The sequence below is a fragment of the Strigops habroptila genome, chromosome 14 (assembly GCF_004027225.2).
Source record: "Strigops habroptila isolate Jane chromosome 14, bStrHab1.2.pri, whole genome shotgun sequence".
NCBI classification, from domain to species: Eukaryota; Metazoa; Chordata; class Aves; order Psittaciformes; family Psittacidae; genus Strigops; species Strigops habroptila.
The window spans coordinates 2,115,135-2,135,123 of NC_044290.2; the positions used below are offsets into that span (position 1 = coordinate 2,115,135).

The 19,989-nt window shown below is 43.6% G+C and overlaps 2 protein-coding genes across 2 annotated transcripts in view; both read left to right on the forward strand.

Annotated features, from left to right (window-relative positions):
- Nucleotides 1–905, forward strand: part of LOC115616510 (myosin-3-like) — a 44,667-nt gene extending 43,762 nt beyond the window's left edge. The window contains exon 40 of the mRNA XM_030505818.1: nt 877–905. Coding sequence (XP_030361678.1) covers nt 877–882 — 6 coding nt within the window. The 3' untranslated portion in view covers nt 883–905. The remainder of the gene's footprint in view (nt 1–876) is intronic.
- LOC115616521 (myosin heavy chain, skeletal muscle, adult-like) lies at nt 876–19,447 on the forward strand. Its single transcript, XM_030505855.1, has 39 exons — nt 876–924; nt 2,224–2,464; nt 2,553–2,696; nt 2,790–2,946; nt 3,498–3,525; nt 3,624–3,735; nt 3,830–3,922; nt 4,049–4,112; nt 4,203–4,301; nt 4,390–4,493; nt 4,575–4,713; nt 5,713–5,831; nt 5,943–6,092; nt 6,641–6,811; nt 7,556–7,865; nt 7,965–8,035; nt 9,418–9,505; nt 9,600–9,717; nt 9,973–10,096; nt 10,543–10,679; nt 10,770–11,025; nt 12,399–12,641; nt 12,748–12,924; nt 13,010–13,155; nt 13,244–13,334; nt 13,423–13,812; nt 14,013–14,139; nt 14,559–14,677; nt 14,948–15,144; nt 15,564–15,747; nt 15,834–15,999; nt 16,172–16,296; nt 16,479–16,787; nt 16,888–17,091; nt 17,371–17,496; nt 17,579–17,749; nt 17,836–17,940; nt 18,065–18,160; nt 19,189–19,447. Exons 2-39 carry the CDS (start codon nt 2,258–2,260, stop codon nt 19,339–19,341), a joined length of 5,820 nt encoding a protein of 1,939 aa, XP_030361715.1. The 5' UTR covers nt 876–924; nt 2,224–2,257; the 3' UTR covers nt 19,342–19,447.
- The last annotated feature ends 542 nt before the right edge of the window (nt 19,448–19,989 follow it).

Genomic DNA, 19,989 nt, shown 5'->3' on the forward strand with positions numbered 1-19,989 from the left:
TCTCTCTGTGTGCTGGTGTGCATGCACACTCTTCCTGAAATTCCTGAATCTGCCTCACATTTCTGCCTGAGACACCAGCTTAAAAGCCCAGGTAGAACCCAGCCTCTCACTGCTGTAGTGTTTGGCTGACCATCTTGTTGTGTCTGTAACCCTCATAAACTTCTGCATTCCTCTGCATAACCTCTGCACTTCTGCATTCAGGATTTTACCATCACAACCACCAAAAGCTTTTAATAATGCTAATTTATCCTTTAACATCCTGATTTATCTATTGTACAGCTGGGATAGCTGCAGCACAGACATACCAAGCAATCCACCCTGGGTCATACAGTGAGTCGGTGGGAAAGCCAGCAATAGAATCCGTAAGTCCTGCATCCAAGTTCTCTAAGTGCCTTGACTAGTCCAGATTCCCTCCTTAACACCCTTGTCAAATTGTTTATAGGAGATGTATTCATATAGTCAGTAAGACAGCAAAAATTTCTAATTATATCTAGTCATGTCAAATGACAATTATGCCCTTAGTTCAGTTTGCCAGACAATGCTTTACCAAAGAAGGTTTGCCAAAAATTTTTTGACCGAAGAAAGAGTAGGCATCTGTAGCATCTGCAGACTAGATCATATAAAACATCCCTGCGACAAGTCTGCCCTGTCTCCAGGGACTGCTTCAAGGTAAGTCTATGGTGTTCACAGGCTCACAGGAAGGCAATGGTGCCCTTATGTGCCTGCCACAACATTCCTGCTGCTTCCAGTGCTCATTTCCAGGACAGCACACATTTTCTCAGCTCAAGTTTTAAATCTGCTTTCAAGCCACCTGCCTATTTTCACTCTGGATTTCTGTGCAGCAGCAAGTAAGGATTTGCCTTTTCTCTTTTACAGTACTGACCAGCTGCCAGCCTGCGAGCCACCCATCTGGTATTGTGAGAGGTAAGAACCTGATTTATTCATTCTTAGAGGGCAGGGAAAGATCCTTTGGGTGGGATTTCTGGAAGAGTCACTGCTTCACCCTATATTCAAACCCAGTGTGATTAGAGTAGAAGGTGGTGGGGTGCCCAAGGTTTTCAAGTGGATGCGTTTGAAGTCTCTGACCACTGATGACACAACAAAAAATCCCCATGGGGAAATTCTTCACTTCTGCTTAACTGGGATCAAGGCATGCTGGCTTCCCATCTTTGCTATAGCAGCAATAGAACTGGACCAAGATGAGCACAGCAGGAAAACATGCAAAACTCTACATTCTACCTGAGAATGTATGAATTAAGAACTCATCTGAGCATACAAACCTACCCACCTTTGTAAAATGGCAGAGCTCCTAGATACCCATTTTCTTACTCCAGACAAAAAAATAATGAAGTGTTTGTTACCTAATGAATAAAGAGGGAATAAATGTTACTGATGTAGCTAGAGAATTTTCAAGTGCTGTTGGTTAAATTTAACTACTTTCATGTTTATTAAAGCATCAGAAGAAATATTGTAAGTATTTTAAAGCTTTGAGAACTTACCTATTCCTGGATTTTTTTCAGTATTTAGTCTGTATCTTCATACAGGCTTGGCAATTTCACTTTCAGTTCTTGAATTTTATTTCACCTAAGTCAGAACATTGGGGCTGAAATTACTCAGATATTGTACCTAAGAATGACAAATGCACATAAGAAATTCAATTACGGTGGAATATTAAAAGGTCACATTCCTAACGGTGATGTCTTAGTGAAACTTACTCCGCAAATCTGCTCTTATCTCACAGATGTAGTATTCTTAAAGCACCAAACCCACAGTTCTGAAAGGTTATGAAAAGTTGCCCTCCTAAATGTTTGAAGACCTAGATTCATCAATGAAAACCTCTTATTTTCTAAGTTGACCTAAAAAAGAAGTCTCTAGTTAGCTCATGTTAGATGTTCCATATACTCAGAGAATGAAGAGAAACCAAGGCACGGGATATGAAATTTTTCCCAATCTTACAGAACAGACCTGAATAATGAGTGCCATAATCATAGAATCATAGCATAGTTTGGATTGGAAGGGACCTTCAGAGCTCCTCTAGTCCAACCCCCCTTCAATGAGCAGGGACATCTCCAACTAGATCAGGTTGCCCAGAATCACATCCAGCCTGGCCTTGAATGTCTCCAGGGATGGTGCATCCACCACCTCTCTGGGCAACCTGTGCCAGTGTTTTACCACCCTCATTGTAAAGAATTTTTTCCTCACTTCCTCACCTCCCCATTAGAGTCCTCTACTGTTGTGCCTTCACTAAAGTGCAGACATGGCCTCTGGAGATGCTGAGATGGCTGTCTTTGGGGAGGCAGCTCCTTTTCTCCGAAAGTCAGAAAAGGAGAGAATTGCCGCCCAGAACAAGCCTTTCGATGCCAAGACATCGGTCTTTGCGGCCCATCCTAAAGAATCCTTTGTGAAAGGGACAATCCAGAGCAAAGAAGGAGGGAAGGTCACTGTCAAGTCTGAAGCTGGAGAGGTGAGTAAGAAACAAGGCTGAAAGACACCATTTGATTCCGATTCTCAGTTCTTAGCTGACATACACAGATCTTTTGCTTCCTTTGTAGACCCTGACCGTGAAGGAAGACCAAGTCTTTCCCATGAACCCTCCCAAGTATGATAAAATCGAGGACATGGCCATGATGACCCACCTCCATGAACCCGCTGTGCTGTACAACCTCAAAGAGCGTTATGCAGCCTGGATGATCTACGTAAGTACCAGCAGCAGTCTTCCTCTGGGTAGCTGGGAGGAACTGCTCTGCCAGGCTAAGTGGAAGCCAACGTGCTGTCTCCCTTCCCCACAGACCTACTCGGGTCTCTTCTGTGTCACTGTCAACCCCTACAAGTGGCTGCCGGTGTACAACCCGGAGGTGGTGTTGGCCTACCGAGGCAAGAAGCGCCAGGAGGCCCCTCCACACATCTTCTCCATCTCTGACAATGCCTATCAGTTCATGCTGACTGGTGAGTGCTTGATTCCCTCACAGGAATCTAGACCAAAACCCCCACTGACGTCACTGAGGCATGTGACAAGCCAGCTAAAACCACCTCTGAGCTGTATGACTGAAAGCTTCAGCAAGTTATTCAGGAATTGATTTCAGGTGAAACTGTCCCAGAAGCAAGCCAGGACTTAGCACTGTGTATTATTTACACATTATTGTATGAAATTCTTCACTCTCCCACTGAAGAAATAGTACTTGACTCAGCTTACTATATTATTTTCACTGGTAGGAAAGAAAAAGTTGTTGTTCTATGTCTCCCACTATTTCTAACACAAGCATTTATTTCCTGATGAGAACTGAGGGCAAGTGCATGCACAGCTTGTTTTGGGTCTACATGCCAATGACAGCTTTATGCATCATTTTTGGCTTGTAACACTGTTAGGACCTGAAAGGGAACTGGGGACCTTTGGACTTTCAGATGAAGCCCCAACTTTTGTATTTACTCCTTTACTTCTCCGTCAGCTCAGTGTTACCCAGGCCAACTACTAATCTTTCATTCTGCCTCTTTCACAGATCGCGAGAACCAGTCGATCCTGATCACGTATGTACACTCCCTGCTCTGGTCCCTGCGGGGCTGCCCGGTGCCAGGGGACCTTCTGCCTGACCACATGCTCTCTGCTTCTCTCTTTGGTTGCACAGTGGAGAATCCGGAGCAGGGAAGACTGTGAACACGAAGCGTGTCATCCAGTACTTTGCAACAATTGCAGCGAGCGGGGAGAAGAAGAAGGAAGAGCAGTCGGGCAAAATGCAGGCAAATTAATAGACACTGGCTGGAATCGATGCTTTTCTCTGCTTCTGACATGATTTTTTTGGAAGGATAACCAGCAATAATTATCATCCTGCAGGGAACGCTTGAGGATCAAATCATCAGCGCCAACCCACTGCTGGAGGCCTTTGGAAATGCTAAGACTGTGAGGAACGACAACTCCTCACGCTTTGTAAGTTGTTGCTTTGGACAAAATCCCTCCTCACTATAACAGTAGTGATGGGCTAGTGGTATTCTCACATAAGGAGATGACAGTGAAATGCATCTTGGCTGAAATGCTGCTGTTTCTTCTTAATAGGGCAAATTCATCAGAATCCACTTTGGGGCCACAGGCAAATTGGCTTCTGCTGACATTGAAACTTGTAAGGCACTCTCCTGGCCTGATCCCTTTCCTTCCTAAATTCCCACCTCTGAGTACAGTCTTGTGCTAACTCCGTCCTGCCCTCTGCCAGATCTGCTGGAGAAGTCCAGAGTGACTTTCCAGCTAAAGGCAGAAAGAAGCTACCACATATTCTATCAGGTCACCTCCAACAAGAAGCCAGAGCTAATAGGTAGGAGGCTTTGGAGGAGGATCACTGAGCAACATTTAACTACATACAAAACCAATGAAATTTAACCCATGAACCCGTTTGTTTTCAGAAATGCTCCTCATTACCACCAACCCATATGACTACCCTTTTGTGAGTCAAGGTGAGATCACTGTTCCCAGCATTGATGACAAGGAGGAGCTGATGGCTACAGATGTAAGTAACTTACAAAGCAGGTCAACAGATACAGGTCATATATCACATAATATGCAAATACTTTGCTGATTGTATTACCAGAGTGCCATTGACATACTTGGCTTCACTCCTGATGAGAAGACAGCCATCTACAAGCTGACAGGGGCTGTCCTGCACTATGGGAACTTGAAGTTCAAGCAGAAACCAAGAGAGGAGCAGGCAGAGCCTGATGGCACCGAAGGTATTATCAAACTCAATAATTATCCCTTCTGTAAGCTACTAGACAACAGCAAAAGTTGTTCTTTGTTGGACTTTAGGATCCTAAAGAAAACAGTAAGCTAGAAAAAACCCCTGTCTCTTGTCCTCTTCTCAGTACATCAAGTTCCCTGATCTCAGGACTTTTGTATCTTATGCTATGAACAATTAGTATTTTAAAGTTTTCTTTATATGCTTCCAGGAAGTCAGGAGCAATGGATGTCCTTCCTGTATCATAATTAGTTATATCTTTGTTAGAATATGGCTTGCAATTGTGAAACAGCCAAGTGGTTCAGCTTTAAGAGGGTGGGGGACCATGTTCCCATTCACCCTTACCTGTCAGACATTCAGGGAACTCTGATGTGAGACGTGCATTTGATTCCTGATTCCTTTCCTTTGTTGGTGCAGGACCTACTACCCATGTCTCCAGCTTTCTGAGCAATGGCTCCTGTTGTTAAAGGACAAGGCAGAAAGTGGGAAGTCCTGTAGGCAAAAGGATGAAACCCAGTGAGTTTTACCAAACATCAGAAACCAAAGCTCAGAAAGGGTTGTAGACTGTGGATCTGAAAGTGAACAGACAATGTAGCTGTGTTCCACCCTAAATATTGGTTTGTTTGATCACCTGAATGTTGATCAGTACCTGACTGATCGCACTGCAGCTCACAAGATACACATGTACTACAAATATGCAGACTGGCAAGCCACAGCTTTCAGTTTTGTGCCAGGAGATTTTTGAAAACGTCATTAGTTTCTACATGCTTCAACGAAGATTTTTGAACGTGAATTCTTTTAGAAAATCTCAATATGCATTTTTAAGCTTTATATGCATTATGATGACTTCGCTGTTACCAAGATTCCCTCCTCTCTGAGAGTCTACTGAAAGATTTCAAAGAACAAAACTCTGAACCTGGCAGCCTTTAGGGAAGAGTCCAGGATTCAAAGTCTACGTGACACTAAATTTTTCCTTTTTCCTCTGTCTTTTTAGTTGCTGACAAGGCTGCCTACCTCATGGGTCTGAATTCAGCAGACATGCTCAAGGCACTCTGCTACCCCCGAGTCAAGGTGGGGAATGAATATGTGACCAAGGGTCAAACTGCGCAGCAGGTAAGAAATGTGGTAACCTGGAACCATGTTTAGAATGAAGATCCTTTTGATTCTCCTCTGCTCTCTAGGCATCTATTCTCCTCTAACTCCAGGTATTTATTTTTCTTACAGGTGCACAATGCTGTAGGTGCTCTGGCAAAGGCTGTCTATGAGAGGATGTTCTTGTGGATGGTTGTTCGTATCAACCAACAGCTGGATACCAAGCAGCCCAGACAGTACTTCATTGGTGTCCTGGACATTGCTGGCTTTGAGATCTTTGATGTAAGTAACAAAGATTAGGTAAGAGCTATTTGGAAGTGAACACTGGGTACTAGATCACTCTGAGACACATTTTTAAAGAATACATAGTATCATCACGGAAGTATTTGCAGCTATTTGCCTTTTTTCTCATGAAATAAAAAATTATCTTTCAAAAGGCTTGTCATATTTCAGGTTGTACAAACTCAAAAGCACAGAATGGTCCAATAAGAAAAATGTCTTTGTTAAAATGATGAAGGACAAGAGAGTATAAGAACATGTATACCATGATAAGCCTAAGTTTGTTTTTTTTCCTCCCCGTAACTTGGTCTCAGATTATACAGGAAATATATTTTATCCTCACACATTTAGCAATAGAAAAAAAAAATCCTTGTGGACAATTATTTCGATGCATTTCTCTTTATGTTTCATTACATAGACATAAAGCAGACTGAAGAAATTCACGGACTTGACAATGAAGTCAACAAAACTGCATTCCTTATTTTTAAAGGATGAGGTTTTGCAATTATTGCTGCTTCATGAATATATGGATCTTTCTTATCTATTTCCAGTTCAACAGCTTTGAGCAGCTGTGCATCAACTTCACCAATGAGAAACTGCAACAGTTCTTCAACCACCACATGTTCGTGCTGGAGCAGGAGGAGTACAAGAAGGAAGGAATTGAATGGACATTCATTGACTTTGGGATGGACCTGGCTGCCTGCATTGAGCTCATTGAGAAGGTATCTTTCCTTTGAAATGCACTATATGGGTAAATTCTATAATTACTTAGTGTCATATTTTCAAAGGGATCTTCTGTGTTCATGTCCAAATATTCAGCTTTTATTATTTAAAACACATTGCCCTGTAGTTTATTTTTTCTGTGAAGTGTAACATGAAGGACATTTCACATAGCTTTGTTGCAGCAAGTCTGTACTGATCTCCTTTCAAGTGCCAAAAGATTCTTAAACTCCCAGTAAGACTGTTCTTCCAAAACAGTTAGAGTCTTTTCTCTCTACTATGTCCACATTTCTTTTGTACTGAGGACCCAAGAACTGGAACAGCTCTCCAGATGGTTCTCATCAGAGCTGACTAGAGGCTGATCACCTCCCTTGGCAACACTCTTAATGCAGCCCAGGATGAGTTGGCTGCCTTTGCCACAAGGGTGCGTTGTTGCCTCATGTTCAATTTGTCTAAGACACCTGTGTGTGCTCTGACTCCCTCTGGATAAGAAGGTAGTGCTCTGATTCTTTAAAGCACATTCTCAACACAAACTACATGACTTTCCATTAGTCTTTATGATTCATCTGGGGTTAAAGCATGTAAGTATCAATATGCTTAATCTCCCTTTCTAGCAGAAAATGTAATTGAATTATAATCCTTTCCAATGTGTATCTCAGTCTGCGTTCTGCTACTCCGCCTAGTTGAAGGTCAGTATCGCCCTGAAAACTAAATTACAATCTGTCTCCCTTGTGCATTTCTTCCAGCCCATGGGCATCTTCTCCATCCTGGAAGAGGAGTGCATGTTCCCCAAGGCAACTGACACCTCTTTCAAGAACAAGCTGTATGACCAGCATCTGGGCAAGTCCAGCAACTTCCAGAAGCCAAAGCCTACCAAAGGGAAAGTTGAGGCTCACTTTTCCCTGGTGCACTATGCTGGTACAGTGGACTACAACATCACTGGCTGGCTTGAGAAGAACAAAGACCCTCTGAATGAAACAGTCATTGGGTTGTACCAGAAATCGTCACTGAAAACATTGGCCTTACTCTTTGCCAACTATGGTGGAGCAGATGCAGGTTGGTCCTATATTTTCACTCATGTACACCTTAAAAAAAGGAATCATGAAAGGCAAAAGCAAAAATCTAAAACCTGTTTTATTTATTTCAATTTTGCAGAGGCTGCTGCTGGCAAGAAAGGTGGCAAGAAGAAGGGTTCTTCTTTCCAGACTGTCTCAGCTCTTTTCCGAGTACGGTAGAGTTTTCACTGCTTTTTCCTAAGATGAGGGATAAACCCACGTTTAAAATGGCTAGTCTTTTTTTATTTTTTGGTTTTGTTGTGCTAAAATATCCTGAAGCTCTTGCGACACCTTTTGCTGTAATCTGTTTATGCTCCAGTTCACTGAATGCACGAATCTTCTGTTTTTCCACTTCTCCTAGGATGATGTTTCCAGATGGAAAATGCCATACAGAAAACTTCTAAAATATACCATCTTTCCCTCAGGTGCCCACCTCTGGCTTCAGAACCTTTCATTGCCCTTTAACAACATTTTGCCCACTGGCCTGGAGAGTGACCTGTTTGCTCCATTTATATGTTTGGTTTTTCTCTGTGATTCAGGGATTGGTTTCTTATAGTTGAAATACCACCACTTCAGTTATGGATTTTTAAGATGTCATTTACTTGGCAGTTCTTTGTCATAACCAAGGCTTGCTGCCTGGCTGCTCCATACACTTCTGCCAGTTGAAACACCTAGCTTCTCCCAAGGTTATTTATTACCATATTCATCCTTCATTTAGGACTCCCTTCTTGATATAGCCTAATTTCTTCAACAGATCTGCTGTCATATGATTCCTGATCTCCTGACAGCCTCTAGCCAGTGCTCTGAAACAGGACATGGGCATATGTGTATATGCCTAAAGAAAGACAATCATAGCTGTACTTCCTTGCCCTGGCAAGTGGGAAATTACTGCAAGGATGCATCATTCAAAAATAATGCAACAAGCCAATGTTTAAAGGTCGTAAGACTTCAAGATGCGATGTTGTAGGAGAAACGCTATTCGCTGCATTTGGGTTGCATTTCTGTAATGTTTTCAAACTTTCTTCCACTATCCCTCTTGTTTAGACATGTTGGTGTTTAGACATCTTCATGTTTTGTCTACTTAATTTATGTACTCTGAAATGGCCTCTAGAGGCACCTGCATCACTCCATTAACTACGGGCAATAATTATTTATAAATTAGTATACAGTATTAATTACAAACCAAGACTGGGATTCATCTCACCTTATTCTCATCCCACCTTACAAGATAAAAATATAAAACTCAGCTTGTCATTTTTGTTCCTTTTGCCTTCAGTGGAGAAAACAGGAAGGTTCTATGTAGTGTGTTCCATATGACCTATCTTGAATGCCTACTGTAGTATGCCTGATTATTCAGAAGGTTATTCAGAAGAACTTTATACATTAAGTTAATAGCTGCAAAGATCTGTGGGAAGTCAGAAAAACTGGTGCAGGGGGCTTCAGTTCAGGATTCTGCAAGCTGATTTTTGTCTCACGATCTCATTTCAGAGGGCTTGATGCTTATAGTGGAAGTTACATTTACTAATATAAACTTTTGTTAATACTTTTCCCAGGAGAATTTAAACAAGCTGATGACCAATCTGAGAAGCACCCACCCCCACTTTGTACGCTGCATCATCCCAAATGAAACAAAAACACCTGGTAAGATACTCACATATAGAAGTTTTTCAGTATGGTACAGCTCTTCCCCTCTGTATTACAGAACATAGCATATATTTGTGCTCTGAATTGCTAGGTGCCATGGAACATGAACTGGTGCTTCACCAGCTGCGGTGTAACGGCGTGCTGGAAGGCATCAGGATTTGCAGGAAGGGATTTCCCAACAGAGTCCTGTATGCAGATTTTAAACAAAGGTCAGATTTCTTCCCCTTACTGGATCATTTTGTCCATTTTGAGTAGCTTGTGAAATTAAAGTTTCACCTCTGATGACTAACGCTTTATCTAAAGTTTATGTTCTGAACAGTTCTTAGACTCTTTCTTGGAGTGTATCAGCCAATTGGTCTCAACAACGGACCTCTTTATATTCATAGTATCATAGAATCATTTAGGTTGGAAAAGACCCTTAAGATCATCGAGTTCAATGCAAGTCCTTCTATTTTCTCCCTCAGATATAAAGTGTTAAATGCAAGTGCTATCCCAGAGGGACAGTTCATTGACAGCAAGAAGGCTTGTGAGAAACTTCTTGGATCAATTGACATAGACCACACTCAATACAAATTTGGTCACACCAAGGTACAAAACTGTTTGTTTCAGTTTTTGGTTTGTGTGGCTTGAGAATGATACTCAGATTCTCCAGGTAGCATGTGAAATGATCAAATAGTGTATTTAAAAGAAATCATCAAAGTACTTATTTACTCAACACTTGAATAAAACTTAAATTCATTGCCATAGGATTATTTAATTAAGGGATAATTAAGGTTCCTAATTTAAGACAAAGTTGTAGAGTAAAAGAATCAAGGGTTAATAAAAACAAAAGCAAAATGTCTGGCTATTATAATTCCTCAACTGCAGGTAACTGGAAACTTGGAGATACAAAAAAGAGTCTGTCACTACATACATTTTTTGTGCTTTTGTTCTTTTTCTGAACTTCCCATATTATCTGCCATGGAGAACAGGGTACTGGGCTGCACTGAATAACAAGCACATACACTGCACCTATTTTCTTTTTCTTACCAAAGGTGTTCTTCAAAGCTGGGCTGGTAGGCCTCTTGGAAGAGATGAGGGATGAGAAGCTGGCACAGCTCATCACCCGCACACAAGCCAGGTGCAGGGGCTTCCTGATGAGAGTGGAATATCAGAGAATGGTGGAGAGGAGGTAGACATTTCTTCAAATTAGGTTCCCTGTATATGGCTTATTAGGTCATCATCGTCTAAATACTTCATATTAATTTGACTTACGTTCCAGAGAGTCCGTCTTTTGCATCCAGTACAATATTCGTGCATTCATGAATGTGAAACACTGGCCTTGGATGAAGCTGTTCTTCAAGATCAAGCCCTTGCTGAAGAGTGCAGAATCTGAGAAGGAGATGGCCAACATGAAACAAGAGTTTGAGAAAACCAAGGAAGAGCTTGCAAAGTCTGAGGCAAAGAGGAAGGAACTGGAGGAGAAAATGGTGAAACTGGTGCAGGAGAAAAATGACCTGCAGCTCCAAGTGCAGGCTGTGAGTACTACCAGTGTGCTTCATCCTAAGTGCATTGTGACTAGCAGGCTGATGTTTAGAGCTATGTTTTCAAAAGACACGTAGAAATTACAACTTAATTAAATTCAACTGTATTTCATTAAGTGGTTCTCTTAAACATATAACTAGCTTCAGTAAGGACTTAGGAGGCTGCAGTTAAGATATTACATGGGTGAGACTTTTCTGAGGTCTCTATCATTTACATTCAGTTAAACTGCATTAGACCAAACTGGAAACATTTATGTTTATTATATAATATTCTCCTGGGACTTTTTTCCTACCTCTCCAAAATTGAGTATAACTATCCCTATACAAACCTGATTAGGAATTCTTAGGGCAACTTAAAAGGACATCTATTTCACATGTTTATCCTCCAAGATAACTTGTTTCTTACCAGTGTAGGTGGTGACATAGATGTTTGTTACAAATATTACTATGTTGTAATACTGAACTAACTGAGAGGAAATGGAATTTAATATTCTCACTTGCCCTCCTAAATCATTCAGTATCATTACCTAAAATTATGTGCTACATCTGCAGTGTTGTAATACTGTGCCTTCTAAATTAAATCATTCACAGAATAGAAAAATCTGTATCTTCAAAGTAACACTACGCAGCATATGTGGCATATAGGAAAATTTATATGGCTCACTTTTTAAAGTATCTTAAACTGTAAAAAGATGAAAAAATCCACTTGCTGCTAAGAATACCTTTCTTTCTTTCATATTATTTCTGCTAGACTGAGTATTGAGACAAAGTATAACAAATACCCCAGGACATCTGTTGCAAAAAAAAGCCTAGAGACAAATTTCCCAGCAACTCCTTTCTTCTTAGGTGATGAGAGTCTTGCAGAGAAAAGCCAGCTCTGTTAGATGAGTATTTTTGGGCCGTGGTGATGAAAATCTAAATCAGAAACGGTTCTTCCACAAAAACAGTAGGGTGAAAAAAAGAGAAATACAGGAATCACGTGAGCATAACTGTGGTATTTATATGCAGCTTGGAATATGGTTATGACTTGGCACTTCATAAATGTGGGAGATATTCCTATGATTAAACCCAAATATATGTACTTTGTTCTAATGTTTGATATCATGGAATAATATTGGATCCGATACCTTGCAAAAATACCTGGGTCTTCATGTAGATTGAAAAGAATTTTACTCAGTTTTAGCTTTCAAAACTACCTGTTTCAAAGCTAACAATATGCAATCAATTCTATATTATATTTCATTCTGTTGGAACATAAACAAAACTTTTAATGACAAATTTACTATACAGAACCCTGAACTATGAATGTAAGCACCTCAATATTGCCTCAAAAACATGTATCCCTAAAAATGCTATTTTCCTACCAGGAAGCTGATGCTTTGGCTGATGCTGAGGAAAGATGCGACCAGCTCATCAAAACCAAAATCCAGTTGGAAGCAAAAGTTAAAGAGGTGACTGAAAGGGCTGAGGATGAGGAGGAAATAAATGCTGAGCTGACAGCCAAGAAGCGGAAACTGGAGGATGAATGCTCAGAGTTGAAGAAAGATATCGATGACCTTGAGTTAACACTGGCCAAGGTTGAAAAGGAAAAACATGCCACTGAAAACAAGGTATGAGGCAGAAGATGACACTGTCACTCCAGAGAAGATGTTTTGTTATACATGATAAAGTTTTAAACAACATTTTTAATCTGCACTTGTTCCCTTCTTCTCAAAGGTGAAAAACCTCACAGAGGAAATGGCAGCCCTGGACGAGACCATTGTCAAGCTGACAAAAGAGAAGAAAGCCCTCCAAGAGGCCCATCAGCAGACACTGGATGATCTCCAGGCAGAAGAGGACAAAGTCAATACACTGACCAAAGCTAAAATCAAGCTGGAGCAACAAGTGGATGATGTAAGCACACAGGCATACAGCAAGAACAGGACAGATGTGGAGTTAGACCTGCCTGGTAGATCATTGGTGGTCTTGTTCATTTTAGCTGGAAGGGTCCCTGGAGCAAGAGAAGAAACTGCGCATGGATCTTGAGAGAGCTAAAAGGAAGCTTGAAGGAGACCTGAAGCTGGCCAATGACAGCATCATGGATTTAGAAAATGATAAGCAGCAGCTGGATGAGAAACTGAAGAAGTAAGTGTGGCTGTGGGGCACCTGAGTGCTGGGCTGGTATGCCTTTCTTTTTTTCTTTCATCTCTAACACGATTTTCTTTGTCCAAAGGAAAGACTTTGAAATCAGCCAGATCCAGAGCAGAATCGAGGATGAGCAACTTCTGGGCATCCAGTTGCAGAAGAAGATCAAGGAGCTGCAGGCAAGCCTCTGTTCTTTCCCCTTCCACACCCATCCTCAGGTCAGGTAGGAGGAGGCCATGGGTGTGAAGGGTCCCTGATGTTCCCCAGGCCCGTATTGAGGAACTGGAGGAGGAAATTGAGGCAGAGAGAACCTCTCGGGCAAAAGCAGAGAAGCATCGGTCTGACCTCTCGAGGGAGCTGGAGGAGATCAGCGAGCGCCTGGAAGAAGCAGGCGGGGCTACAGCAGCTCAGATTGAGATGAACAAGAAGCGTGAGGCCGAGTTCCAGAAGATGCGTCGTGACCTCGAAGAGGCCACGCTGCAGCATGAAGCCACGGCTGCTGCCCTGCGGAAGAAGCACGCGGACAGCACTGCTGAGCTTGGGGAGCAGATCGACAACCTGCAGCGAGTGAAGCAGAAGCTGGAGAAGGAGAAGAGTGAGCTGAAGATGGAGATTGATGACTTGGCCAGTAACATGGAGTCTGTCTCCAAAGCCAAAGTACACAAATACTTTGTCTCAGTTATTAATAATTTGAAAACCATGTAATATTTGTGTTTAATATTTAACTATTATATTAACTATTATATCTGTGTGCGATGCACAGATATGTAAACTGCATCTCTGGACACAATTTCCTGCTGTAACTAAGGCAGAACTAAGGTATTAACTCCATTTTCTTACATGTGATTGGCACCTAGGCAAACCTTGAGAAGATGTGCCGCACTCTGGAAGACCAACTAAGTGAATATAAGACAAAGGAGGAGCAGAATCAGCGCATGATTAGTGATCTCAGTGCTCAAAGAGCTCGTCTGCAGACAGAATCTGGTATGGCACTTACTCCTCTAGTTTGGAAATGGGATATAAACTTGGGGGAGTTAGGCAGAAGGGGCAAATCACTGCCTGGGAAGAGCTGGGTATCGCTCAACGGGTGGGGAGCAATTGTATTGGGCATCACTTGGGATTATTGTTTGGTTTTATTTTTTTAAATTTTATTTCTCTTTTTGTTATCGCATTAGTATTACTATTATTATTTACTTGATTTTAATTATTAAACTGTTCTTATCCCAACCCACGGGTTTTACCTTTTTTCCGATTCTCCTCCCTATCCCACTGGGAGGGGTGAGCAAGAGGCTGGAGGCTGTGTGATACTTAGTTGCCAGCTGAGGTTAAACCAGGATGTGGGACAACCCTATAACTGAGTCTCTTGGCTGTCAAAATAGCTCCTTCATTACAAACTTTTCCAGGTGAATATTCACGCCAGGTGGAGGAAAAAGATGCTTTAATTTCTCAGCTGTCTAGAGGGAAACAGGCTTTCACCCAGCAGATTGAAGAATTGAAGCGGCAACTAGAGGAAGAGATAAAGGTGACGATATTTCATGTTAGATATGTTAAATCTTTTACATCACACTGTTTTTGTGCATTGTTCATGAGTTCAAAAGCTGATCCCATTAGGTCATGTAATCGAGGTCCTGTCAGTGCAGGATTCCCAGCTTTTTGCAGTATGTCAGACCTTGGCTTCTAAAAGCAGTCAATTAATCACAGCTTCTCTGGTATATATTACAGGGTCTAAGTACCACTAAGAGAAAAATTCCCAGGATACAGCTGTTCCTTACAGCAATCATTTTATCTCCAGGCCAAGAACGCGCTGGCCCACGCCTTGCAGTCTGCTCGCCACGACTGTGACTTGCTCCGGGAACAATACGAGGAGGAGCAGGAAGCCAAGGGGGAGCTGCAGCGCGCCCTGTCTAAGGCCAACAGTGAAGTGGCCCAGTGGAGAACCAAATACGAGACGGACGCTATTCAGCGCACGGAGGAGCTGGAGGAAGCCAAGTACGTGGAGAAGTTGGTCAAGGCTGGGAGAGACTAAGAATAGAAATTTGAGGAGACCACTGTGATATTGTCAGGAAGAAGTCCATGCTCTGCTTTGGGATGGGGTGGCAGGAGGAGAGAGAATATAACCGGGAGCAGGTATGCATGGGGGAAAAGCAGAAGCAGCAAAGCTCTTCAGGTGCAGAATAGCAGAGATGTGCTGGTGTGAGCAGCAGAGTGAATAGCAGGGCATGAATTGCTTCAGCCCTGGATCCAGACATAGAAATACAGTGGCTGGCTGGGAGGCATCCTACACCTCTGCGTAAATGGAGATCACACATAACCAAGTGGCGTAGCGTGCTCCTCTGAAAAAGATAATGGCTGCCAAACACAGGCTCCCATTTGCTTCCTCACCTGGACCTCTGCTTACCACCTTTCAGGAAGAAGCTGGCACAGCGCCTGCAGGATGCAGAGGAACATGTTGAAGCTGTCAATGCCAAATGTGCCTCCCTGGAGAAGACAAAGCAGAGGCTGCAGAATGAAGTGGAGGACTTGATGATTGACGTGGAGAGATCAAATGCTGCCTGTGCAGCTCTGGATAAGAAGCAGAAGAACTTTGACAAGGTCTTTTGGGCTCCAGCCTGGGGGCTCCTGGACAGAGCATCCCCTCCTGATTGTCACATCCATCCTGACACCCCATTTCTCTTCAGATCCTGGCAGAATGGAAGCAGAAGTATGAGGAAACACAGGCTGAGCTGGAAGCCTCCCAGAAGGAGGCTCGCTCTCTCAGCACGGAGCTGTTTAAGATGAAGAATGCCTATGAGGAGTCCTTGGACCACCTGGAAACGCTGAAGCGCGAGAACAAGAACTTGCAGCGTAAGTCCCTGGCCCTCTGCTCCTGGCAGGGATTTCTCACCACCCACCAGCACCCACCGCTTCACATGGCTCTGTGCCTGCAGGTGGGCAAAGATGCCTGTCACCTTGGTGTGTCAGGGCCCTTCCCATTCTGCCCTGTGCCCGACCATGCCATTGGTCCTTGTTCCCACAGAGGAGATTTCTGATCTCACGGAGCAGATTGCAGAGGGAGGAAAAGCGATTCATGAGCTGGAGAAAATCAAGAAGCAGATTGAGCAGGAGAAATCCGAAATCCAGGCTGCCTTGGAGGAAGCTGAGGTACATGCCAATAATCACTGGTTTCTGCAATAAAATATGAGCAATGGGCAAATATGGTTAAAAACTGCTTGCTGATCCTCTGTTCTGGCTGGGGAGTGCAGCCAGCTGAGATTTCCTAAAATATTCTGTAATTACCTAGAAAGCTTTATCAACTTTACAAATGTTTGCATCCACTTGCCCAGGCCTCCCTAGAACACGAAGAGGGCAAGATCCTGCGCCTCCAACTTGAGCTCAACCAGGTCAAGGCTGAGATTGACAGGAAGGTAGCAGAGAAAGATGAGGAGATCGACCAGATGAAAAGAAATCACCTCAGAATTGTGGAGTCCTTGCAGAGCAGCCTTGACGCTGAGATCAGGAGCAGGAATGAAGCCCTGCGGCTGAAGAAGAAGATGGAGGGAGACCTGAATGAAATGGAGATCCAGCTCAGCCATGCCAACCGCGTGGCTGCTGAGGCACAGAAGAACCTGAGAAACACGCAGGGAGTGCTCAAGGTCCGTTCACCAAAGCTGCAGAAAGAGATATGACATCCTTGAGATTTTTAACACCCAAGCTCACACTGCCACCTTGTAATTCCTGTTGCCTCTTTTACAGGATACCCAGATACACTTGGACGATGCACTGAGGACACAGGAGGACCTGAAGGAGCAGGTGGCCATGGTGGAGCGCAGAGCAAACCTGTTGCAGGCTGAAATTGAGGAGCTACGGGCAGCCCTGGAGCAGACGGAGCGGTCGAGGAAAGTGGCTGAGCAGGAGCTTCTGGATGCCACTGAACGTGTGCAGCTCCTCCATACCCAGGTCAGGGCGTGGTGTAAAAGCAGTTGTGTTGACGCTTACCAAACAGAGAGTGCTGCTGTATACCAGAGGATAGGGAGTACTGGAATGGGCTGTCTACTGCTGTTCACAGCCACCACTTGAGGCCGCCACTGACATTTTGTAAACAACCATTTTACAAAGAATTCCAAATTCTTTGCAATTCAAAGATTCTGAATTGCAGGCTTGAAAAGACTTGGCTGCTGCTGTAGGTTTCATATTGCAGGCTTTATAATAAAAATCTTTCCATTTCTCTTTGCACAGAACACCAGTTTGATCAACACCAAGAAGAAGCTGGAGACAGACATTGCCCAAATTCAGGGTGAGATGGAGGATACCATCCAGGAAGCCCGCAATGCTGAAGAGAAGGCCAAGAAGGCCATCACAGATGTGAGTCAGGCGCTCCTTTCATTGCTCAAAAAGAAGTGCTATCTCCAACCCCAAAATGGCTTTGACCCTTTGCTCTCATTAGGCGGCCATGATGGCAGAAGAGCTGAAGAAGGAGCAGGACACCAGTGCCCACCTGGAGAGGATGAAGAAGAACCTGGACCAGACGGTGAAGGACCTACAGCTCCGTCTGGATGAGGCTGAGCAGTTGGCACTGAAGGGAGGCAAGAAGCAAATCCAGAAGCTGGAGGCCAGAGTGCGTAGGGCTGGTATCTGTGCAAGAGTGAGCATGTGCCTTGGAGAGATACCAGGGAAGCTCCAAAGATGGGCTTGTGATTGCAGGTGCGGGAGCTGGAAGGGGAGGTTGATGCTGAGCAGAAGCGCAGCGCTGAAGCTGTGAAGGGTATGCGCAAATATGAGAGGAGGGTGAAGGAGCTGACCTACCAGGTAAGGCAGGAGGTGTCTTTGGCCTCACACACTTGCAGGAAAAATTTTTGCACCTGATTGCCAAGGGGAATTGCTAACACGTGTGGGGAAACCAATTCACTCTCCTGTTTTCCAACTCTTTTAGTCTGAGGAAGACCGGAAGAATATTCTCAGGCTCCAGGATCTGGTGGACAAGTTGCAAATGAAAGTGAAATCCTACAAAAGGCAATCTGAAGAGGCTGTAAGTATCACTCTCAGTGCATGGCAAGAAACACTTTCTAAGTGGGTAGAATAGTCACTGAGGAGATGAATATAGGAAACTTGGAAAGTTTCTCTGGTCAATAATGGAGTTCTTCAAGTTCTGTGAAATGCTTATACAGTAGCCTAGCCTTTGAGAATGAAATCAATGAGCAAATAAGAAGGCTAATTGTTTTTTTTGCGTTAGAACTAAAGTAGATTTGAAATTTATATAAATAACTTTACGAAAGATGCCTGTGACCCTGGAATTTGGAGAAGCTTGCTAGTTATTACAAAGCAAAGGACTTGCCAAAACTCCAGAGTTCTGTGCCTAGGAACACAGAAAACTTTGCATAATAAATCCTGATTCACTATATGCTCATCTACCACAGGGAATTTCATATTTTGGATATGGCCAGAGCAATTTCAGCAGGTAGAGAAGATGTCTGAAGTATACCCATATATCACATTGAGCACTGCATTTAGAATTGTGCAAGGAGCCTTTGCCCTTTTCTCAGCATGCAGTCACCAGGGATGACTTGAGGGAAGCCCTGCAGCCCCTGAATTTATGAATGTCTCAGTATCACTTCTTTGCTGTTGCAAACAGTCCACTAAAGATAAGGGTTTCTGGACTCAGAGGGACACTGATGCAGTTTATGAGAGGGACACTGAGGATATATCAGGAGCTCAATGTCTCTTACAAATTCCTAGCCCCATCTGAAGGTCCACAGAGGTAGTTGAACATTTAATTCCAGATATAAAAAAAATCTGATTTCCGTCTGCCTAGTTTGTTTCCTTCTCACACTGCAGAGCAGAATTCTGTTCAAAGCCTGTTGTGCTCAGTCTACAACGTATCTTCTGAAAAGGGGAGGATGAGGAAGTCTGTGTGAGGCTTATGTGTGAGCAGTGTCGGTGGGGAATGGAGATTTGTGTTTTCCCCCAGCAAAAACCTGCAACCCACAAGGCTGAGGTGCAGTGGGAGTGAAACCCCTGCCCTGGGCTCCTCACCACCAACTCCTTCTCCCTGTACAGGAGGAGCTGTCCAATGTCAACCTCTCCAAGTTCCGCAAGATCCAGCACGAGCTGGAGGAAGCTGAGGAGCGGGCTGACATTGCAGAGTCCCAGGTCAACAAGCTCCGAGCCAAGAGCCGGGATTTCCATAGGAGGATAGAAGAGGAAGAGTGAGACTGTCATGAGGCAGCAAAGTGACCTGAAGGCTGCACAAAATGTGAAGCTCTCAGTCGCTTTCTTCTGCAATGAGTCTTTGTGCCCACCTTAATGTCTAGAGAATAAAGACCGTAGATTGCTCTGCATGCATACTATAAATGGTGCTGCCTTTGTTTTCATTTGTTTTTTCCAATCAAGCTTGGGATATTGCATTGCAGAACAAGTTTTCTCACTTTTCCTGGCTGGGGGAAGGGAGAAGCAAATGCAAACTCTGCATTAAGGACCCACAAACTTAGAGGCTGGCCTTTCCTGTGGAGGCTACTGATAGTCCAGCCTGTGCATCTCCACCATCTCCACGCCCTGCTCCTGCCCTCACGTAGCCGTAAGGCTTCTCCCATTGTCCTTTCATCACAGCTTACTTCCCACGTGAGAGGCAAGAGAGGCTGGTCCCTTTCCTTTTTCCTTTCCCTGCTTTTGTCTGTGATCCTGGCAGTCACAAACCCTAAACATCAGTTATCAGGAGTTCCAGTGCAGTGCACCATGAACGACCGACATTTCCTTGCCAGAGAGGATTTTGTGCACACAGAGCAGTGTCAGGACACATCGATAGTGCCCCTAAGTTGTGTCACTCTCTTACCTGAGATCCCCTCAGCTGCTCCCACCACC